The following is an 8,839-nucleotide window of genomic DNA, read 5'->3' as shown; positions in this document are numbered from 1 at the left end:
AGATGGTATTATTGCCATATACTAAGAAATAGTTTTATAAATCGAGAACTTTTCATCTGAAGGAGGCGATATGTGTAATGAATAATCTAAATATTATGACTAGCATCACTTACAATGTTTTTGCATATACTTATAATTATTAACACAAAAATGCTGTCACAAGGCTTTAAACAAAAGCTTATCTTTTTATTGTAGCACCAGATGAGCCACCTGAAATTCTTTCTGTGACACCACATACCACAACCTCAGTAATGATTCGTTGGCAGGTGAGTTTAAGACACTTCTCTGAAACTACGTGTTTCATTTTTTTGAGTCACTAACTTTATCAGCAGCATGTAGCCAAGCGAGTTTTAATTTCAGCAATTTGCTGCTTCATTATGAGGTCGTTGGAGAATTGTATTCACAGTGTGAAACATGTGGAATAGGACTTACTGAAATAATGCCATGAGGACCGGTATCCCATTACCAAGTCAGCCTTTATTAACATGCGCATAGTGCATGACACTGACGCAGCTAGCATAGAGCTGGTTCCTAGAGTGAACAGAACCCCTGACACTCCTGTTTATATCTGTCAGCCAGGACTCCCTGATTGGGCTAGATTAATAGTCCCAGTCAGGGAACTCATATTTTGATGGATCCACATGGCTGACATCATTCCAATCACTACATCCCTCCTCCTCTAAGTCCTGGGATGTAGCACCATTCTTGTTCCTGTAGCTTCTGCCTGGGGCACCTTCACACCAGGTCTGGTTCCTCCAACTCTGCCTTGGATATTGGTGGCATGGACCAGACCGTAGCCCACCTCTTGGGCCTGGAGCATTTTGGCCGAAATTCATCTTTTTCCGGCGGTAACGGCGTCGAGGTTGCGATATCTGCTGTGTCCATTCCGCCTTCAAGCGTTTTTTTTTGACACTGAGCAGAACCCACAAGTTCAGCCAGTATCTGGCTGGGCAACCTTTGCTCAGAACAATCACTCTTGTTCTCCATTTTTTTAAAGAATCCCTACACGATGGAAACAGGCCATTTGGTCCAACAAGTCCACACCGACCCTCTGAAGAGAATCCCACTCAGACCCATCCCCCTACCCACATAGCCTTGCTGGATGTTCTGAGGGGTTGGCTATGTTTTGCTTGTGCCCAATCTGCAAGGTTACAGCTTTCATATGGTCCACATGCTTGTTCAGGACTGCTTCTCCTACCCGAACTTCGTACTTCATGGGACCTGACCTCGCATTGACCATACCTCTTACTCATGCAGGACCATTCCCATGGGTTCAGCACCAAACCCCATCTCCTGAAGTAAACTGCCTCCTTCACTTAGAGGAGCCTTGTGTCTGGCATTGGCATTCCTGATGCCGTTTCACCCTTCCCTAGCCAGGTCCGGGAAGATCAGACTTAACCTGGTCGGGAGTCTTCCGCTATTCAAACCTCTGCTGGAGGTGTCCTTGTGGTTGCTTGAGGGTGGTCCAATAATCAAACAGGAACCAGTACAGTTTGGTATTTAGTGAAGCTGTAAACTGTTTCTTTAAGCCTGCCTTCAAAGTTTGGATTGCTCTTTCTGACAGACCATTGGATGATGGATGGTATGGAGCTGTCCTTGTATGTCAAATTCTTTCAACTTTAGGAAATACTCAAGTTCCCTGCTGTTAAACAATGACCTGTTGTCTGTGACCAACACCTCCGGGGGTCAGTCTGTTACAAAGGATGTTCACAATCAATCAACCATCATCCCAGAGTTTGATGGATGAACTCCATACATATCCAACCACTTTGAGTGGGTGTCCACAATGACTAGAAACATACAAACCATGAAGGACTGGCATTGTCAACATGTAACCAAGTCCAGATTTTACCCAGCCATTCCCACGAACATAGGGGAGCTACTGGTGGTAATTTTTGACCGTGTTTTCACTCTGGGCACTGCCCTATCAAAATGTTCCACCTGATATAACTTCGCACCAGCATCTTTATTTTAGAAAGCCCTGGATGATTCTGGTGGAGTCCAGCCAGTATCTGGCTGGGCAACCTTTGCTCAGAAAAATCACTCTTGTCCTCCTTTTTTTTTAAGAATCCCTCCAGTGTGGAAATAGGCCATTTAGCCCAACAAGTCCACACCGACCCTCTGAAGAGAACCCCACTCAGACCCATTCCCCTACCCTATTACTCTGCCTTTCCCTTGAATAATGCCCCTAACCTACACATCCCTGAAAACTATGGGCAATTTAGCACGGGCAATTCGCTTAATCTGCACATCTTTGGATTGTGGGAGGACACCGGTGCACCCGGAGGAAACCCATGCAGGCACAGGGAGAATGTGCAAACTCCACACAGACAAATCGCCCCAGGCTGGAATTGAACCTGGGTTCCTGATGCTGTGAGGCAGCAGTGCTAACCACTGAGCATTATTTTATCATCTTCTATTACGGTCTGGTCTCACTGGATCCAGATATGTTTCAATTCTGGTTGTTTCCCCTCTCACCACCAGCTGTTGTAGTTTTTCCAGGATGGAATCTTTTTGCGTCCAGAGCCTGATATTGTCAGTAGTGACTGGAAGGGTGTCCAAAAAGTTTAAAACCCAAACAGACCCTTCTAGCGGCTGCACCAGCAATAGTTTATCTGGCACTGGGAGATGTCTCAAGGTGTCTGTATTTGACGTTTGGCCTCCCAGACAGTGTTCCAACTTGTAATTGTACAGACTCATAAGAGCCCACTGATGAATTCAACATGAAGCTATGGGCGGCACAGCCCTGTACTCTTTAAGTAGCCCTAGCAGGGCTTTGTAGTCTGTTGCTATTAGAAATTTATGTCCGTAAAGGTTGTGTGGAACCTTCTCACACCAAAGATGATCGCCAGACCTTCCTTCTCTACCTGGCCGTATCTTCTTTCAGCATCAGCCAAAGTCTGGGAAGCATACACTGTCGGGCGTTCCTCTCTACTGGGCAACACTACCCAATACTGTACTGGGAGGCATTGCATGTCAGCACCACATCTCGTTAGGGATTGTTGTGTACCAATGCCGTAGACAACTTTGGCTGCTTTATTTCCCTAAAGGCTACATCTTGGCTACGAGAACATTTCCAAGGCTGACCCTTTCTCAGCCACAGATGCAAGGGTGCCACGATGGAAGCTAGATTACGTATGAATTTTCCATAAAAATTCACCAACCCAAAGAAAGACCTAAGCACTGGTACAAACGTGGGAGCTGGGCCACCTTTAATCGCCCTCACTTTATCCTCCAGCTGGTGTAACCCGGTCTTCTTGACTCTATGGCCCAAGTAGTTCACATACCCCCTGCCTGAGAGAAACATTTAAGTACTGTGTCCAAGTTCTCTAAATGCCCTTAATCAGTCTTCCTGGTTATTAGCACATCATCCAGATAAATGGTGATCTGGGGTAGACCTTGTAAAATGTGCACCATCATCCACTAGAAAATGACACAGGCTGATGATACCCCAGTTGGCAGTCTCATATATTGGTACAAACCCTGATGGATTTTAATGCAGCATACTTCTGGGAATTCCCATCTAATCACAATTGCAGGTACTAATGGCTAATGTTCAGTTTCATGAAGGACAGCCTGTCCCATCCAGTTTTGCCCATTTATATCCTCAATGCGCTGACTTGGTGTTTGTTCATCTGTGAACGATGGTTTACTGTTTGTTTGATATCCCCAAAAAGCTGAACTGACCCATCGGCCTTCACAGTGGATATGTCTGCTGCTGCCCATTCTGCAAACTGCACTGGGTTGATGATTCTTTCACTTTCCAGCCTTTGATTTCTGCCGCTACCTTTGGATATAAGGAAAATGGCACTGGGCGGGCCTTGCAGAATCATGGAATTGCTTCTTGGTCAACATGTAAGGTGGCCTCAGCCAATTGATAGTCTCTAGATCTTCCTGAAAAACATATGGGTATTTAACATAGAACATAAGAACATTACAGCGCAGTACAGGCCCTTCGGCCCTCGATGTTACAGCCCATCCCACCTACACTATTCCATGTACGTCCATTTGCCTGTCCAATGACGACTTAAATGCACTACTACCGATACTCATTCCATACCCTTACTACTCTGAGTAAAGAAACTACCTCTGACATCTTTCTTATACCTATCTCCCCTCACTTTAAAGTTGTTTCCCCTTGTTTTTGCCGTCCCCATACACGGAAAAAGGCTCTCCCTGTCCACCCTTATCTAACCCTCTGATTATCTTGTATGTCTCTATTAGTCACCTCGCAACCTTCTCTCTAACGAGAACAACCTCAAGGCCCTCAGCCTTTCCTAGTAAGACATTCTTTCCATACCTGGCAACATCCTACTAAATCTCCTCTGCACCCTTTCCAAAGCTTCCACATCCTTCTTATAATGCGGTGACCAGAACTGTACACAATACTCCAAGTGCGGCCGTATCAGAGCTTTGTACAGCTGCAGCATAACCTCCTGGTTCCGGAACTCAATCCCTCTATTAATAAAAGCCAAAACACTGTGTGCCTTCTTGACAACCCTGTTAGGACTTCACTCAGACAGCCATTTTCTAATCTAAAAAGCCAATCAAGTTGAATCTTTTTCACTAATTTCACCCCATCAAGCTTGTGCCTGAGCCTTTTCTGACAATCAGTAGTAACTGAACCAACTTCTCATGAGAGACCAAAACCAAAGCTGTACACTTAACTACATTGGTTCCACAGTCTTGGTTCTCAGCCTGGCTGAGGTCTTAGGCAAAACGTAAGAGTTGGCATGCAGAGTGAAGTTTGGTGAAGACCAGTTCTGTAATCACTGATACAGCCGTGCTGATATCGACCTCCATTAGAACTGGGTGCCCATTTAACCAGGCATTTATTTTGATTGGTTCTGATTTGGATGTTCCTAAGCAATTTAGCTGTTCTAAACCAGCTGTCGGTAGATTTTCCAGAGTGTGTACTTTCCTGGATACAGACCGAGGAGTTCTCTTACTCAATCCAGTCCTAGTGGGACTCTTTAGCTGTCTTAAGTCCACATATCGGCAGCAACTACAATGGCTGCCAGCCCAGATCCTTGAAAATTTTAACCATTTCAGCGAGGCTTGGCCTTGTGGGGTTTAGCTGTGGGCTGATCTACAGTCCTTCTGTCCAGGATATGCCTTGAGTGAGGCTATGTGATTGCCTTCACTCAAGTGGTGTTCCCCAAGCTCAGAAGGTCTGGTGAAGGTGTCCACTTCTGTTGGAATACCCTGCAATACATAAGCTCCATTTGCCACACCTCCTAATTACAAAGCCAGTTGTAGTGCCTGTTTGAAGTCCAGTTGGACTTTAACTAATAGGCACTTTTGCATGGTTACATCGTAATTGCCATATATCAAACAGTCTCTCAGCATCTCACTTAGGGTTAAACCAAAATCACATGCCTCTGCTAGTTGTCTTACCCCTTGTCAAAAATCCCAATACAGATTTCTCTGGTTCTCGAACTGCCGAGTAAAACCTATAGCATCTCAGAATTATGATGAGGAGGTGCCAGTGTTGGACTTGGGTGGACAAAGTTTAAAATCACACAACTCGGGGTTATAGTCCAACCAGTTTATTTGGAAGTACTAGCTTTTGGAGCGCTGCTCCTTCATCAGGTAGCTAGTGTTGTGTGATTTTTAACTTTACTTCAGAATTAGAAGAGGCTTGGATCATCATATTTCTTAGCTAAATTTGTCAACTCTTGAAATTTCCCTGCGAAAGTTAGGTTTCTAATAACCAAAAAAGCTGCAGATCCACAAACTATCAAGATAATTGCTTATTGCTTTTCATCAAAAAAAATTGTGTTCTTTCCAAAAAATTGCATACTTGGGCCCAGTCTTCAACGGCAAGAATGAACTCCATTAAGGTCGTTATCCCATCACCATGTCAGCTTTTATTTACACGTGTATTGTACATAACACCAACCCTGCGAGCTCAGAGCCAGCTTCGAGAGTGAACAGAAACCCTGACACTCCTGTATATATCTGTCAGTCAGGGCTCCCTGATTGGACCAGGTTAACAGCCCCAATCACGGAACTCATATTCTATGAGATCCACCTGGCTGACCTTGTTCTAATCACTACATTTACTGACAACTCACTGCCTGATCTTTGCAAAGTAATTATTTCCTGACAGTTTTTTTTTTATTCCTCCAAAGGCTCCTGCAGAAGAGAAAATTAATGGAATCCTTCTAGGTTATCGGATTCGCTACCGAGAATTAGTTTATGACAGCTACAGAAGCTTTACCCTTCGCAGCGTGAACAGTCCCAATGCTAAATGGTCTGAACTTACACGTAAGTTCATTTTATTATATTCTGTTACACAAGTGTACAGGACATTGTTGTCTTATTACTTTGCATGAGTTTAGCCTAGCAATTTGAACTGTAATTTTCCTATGCAAACCTGTTCAGTCTGTTCCTGTGAATAAGCTCCATCCAGGAAACTTGTTGCTACATCATGTTGCAATTTTGTCCTTTCTTCTGGGGTGTATATCTGCTGTCAACTATGACAGAGGTGATTAGATTTAGATTAGCTTAGATTACTTACAGTGTGGAAACAGGCCCTTCAGCCCAACAAGTCCACACCGACCCTCCGAAGAGCAACCCACCCAGACCCATTCCTCTACACCTAACACTAGGGGCAATTTAGCATGGCCAATTCATCTGACCTGCACATTTTTGGACTGTGGGAGGAAACCGGATTGAAGGTTCTATCTCCATTACGGTTGTAATAGCCTCTAAATTCTCTGGATTTTGGCAGTCCTTAGAAATTTTGTCAGGTACGATACTTTTTGCAAGAAATATAGTCTTCATTTGCATCACTTGACATCCTAAACTATCTAAGTTGAGTTTTACCATTACTGTGATTGTTGAAACTCAATCAACTCAGCAACAGGAATTAATGGAGAGAGCTGTGTTTAACAAACTGCATGGATAAACATATCAAATTCTTATCAAAATTATCATCACTTCTGCTATTCTGAAATCCTAAAATAAGAAATTTAAGACCTGAGTTTACAATTGAAGTAAATCAAGCTTTTTTTTGGAATCATCTTTTTTGAAACAGAAGTCTTATGAATATGAACCAAATGAACTAGGCTTCACACTGGTTATATTACTAAACTAATAATCCTAGATTTCTAATTTGATGACACTAATTCAAATCCCAACATAAAATAGTACAGTGAAAAAAAACTAATTGCATTAAAATCTGGAATAAAAAGCTTTAATTTTATGATGTAGAAATGCTGATATTGGACTGGCATAAAGCAGAGTCAAATGAAGGTTATAGCCCAACAGGTTTATTTAAAATCACAAACCTTCGGAGCACTGCTCCTTCCTCAAATGGCAGTTTTATAACATTGGATTGTCATGAGAATCCATTCCAGTCCATTATGTCTGTTAGGAAAGTCTGCTGCTCTTACCTGGTTAGACTTTCATTCCATGGTAAAAACAAGGACTGCAGATGCTGGAAACCAGAATCTAGATTAGAGTGGTGCTGGTAAAGCACAGCAGGTCAGGCAGCATCCAAGGAGCAGGAGCATCATTCCATTCCAGATCCATAGCAAAAAAAAGTGTATTTTAGCCACCTCTGAATTGTACTCATAAAGGTGACTTACAAAATATTTTCAGGTGATAAGGTTATGTAAAATAAAAAGGGCAATACATTAATCAGTGGTAATTTTAATCTTCATGTAGATAGGGAAAATCAAATTGACAAAAACAGCCATGAGGACAAATTCATCGAATGTATTCAGGACAATTACTGGAACAATACATTGGGGATCTAACCAGACATCAGGCTATTTTGGATTTGGCAATGTGTATTGAGGTAGATTTAATACAACATCATTTGAGAAACAGTGACCATAACATGTTTGAACTTAGCATTCAGTTTGACAATGAGAAACTTGGGTTGGAAGCAACTGTGCTAAATTTAAATAAGGGTAATTGAATAGTCATGAGAGAAGAGTTGGCTGGAGTGGACAGGCAAAGGAGTATAGCAGAAATGACAGTGGAGGAGCAATCGCAGAACATTAAGAAAATAGTTCATTATTTACAACAAAGATATATCCCTGTGAGGAAGAAGGATTCTCGGACAGGGATAAGCCAACCACAGTTAACCAAGGAAGTTAAGGTCAGCGTCAAATTGAAACAAAAAAATTGTACAATGTGACAAAGATAAGTGGTAAACCAGAGGACTGGGAAAATTTTAGATGTCAACAAAGGATGATCAAAAAGTACAACAGAGAAAACAAAAAATTAAGGCAAACATGTAAATATCAAGACAGACAACAAGGACTTCTTAAAGCATACAAAAAGTGAATATAGGTCCTTGAGGAATGAAACTGGGGAAATAATAATGGGAAGCAAGGAAATGGCAGAGCAGTTGAAAAAAATACTTTGCATCAGTCTTCATGGTAGAAGACACGTAAAACAACTATGTACCAAGCAATTGAGGGCTAAAGGAGTGGGAGGAAATAAATGTGATAGCCATCATTAAATGAAAAGTACTAGGGAAACTAATGGGGCTAAAGGCCATAAGTTGCCTGGACCTCATGAATGTTGGGTAAAAACAATGACTGCAAATGCTGGAAACCAGAGTCTAGATTAGAGTGGTGCTGGAAAAGCACAGCATTTCAGGCAGCATCCGAGGAGCAGGAAAATCGGCATTTCGGGCAAAAGTCCTCCATCAGGAATACAGGCAGAGAGCCTGAAGGATGGAGAGATAAGTGAGAGGAGGGTGTGGGTGGAGAGAAGGTAGCATAGAGTACAGTAGGTGAGTGTGGGAGGGGATGAAGGTGATAGGTTGGGGGGAGGGTGGAGTGGATAGGTGGAAAAGCAGATAGGCAGGTAGGACAAG

The 8,839-nt window shown here is 42.8% G+C and overlaps 1 protein-coding gene across 3 annotated transcripts in view; it reads left to right on the top strand.

Annotated features, from left to right (window-relative positions):
* sdk2b (sidekick cell adhesion molecule 2b) overlaps positions 1–8,839 on the top strand; it is a 949,565-nt gene that overhangs the window by 772,051 nt on the left and 168,675 nt on the right. For all 3 annotated transcript variants that reach the window (XM_043714747.1, XM_043714746.1, XM_043714748.1), the window contains 2 exons: positions 196–266; positions 6,135–6,270. In XM_043714747.1, the coding sequence (XP_043570682.1) occupies positions 196–266; positions 6,135–6,270 (207 nt within the window). The remainder of the gene's footprint in view (positions 1–195; positions 267–6,134; positions 6,271–8,839) is intronic.

The sequence above is a fragment of the Chiloscyllium plagiosum genome, chromosome 24, assembly GCF_004010195.1.
Source record: "Chiloscyllium plagiosum isolate BGI_BamShark_2017 chromosome 24, ASM401019v2, whole genome shotgun sequence".
Lineage (NCBI taxonomy): Eukaryota > Metazoa > Chordata > Chondrichthyes > Orectolobiformes > Hemiscylliidae > Chiloscyllium > Chiloscyllium plagiosum.
Note: the sequence above shows the minus strand (reverse complement) of the source record. Positions and strands in the feature narration are given on the sequence as shown.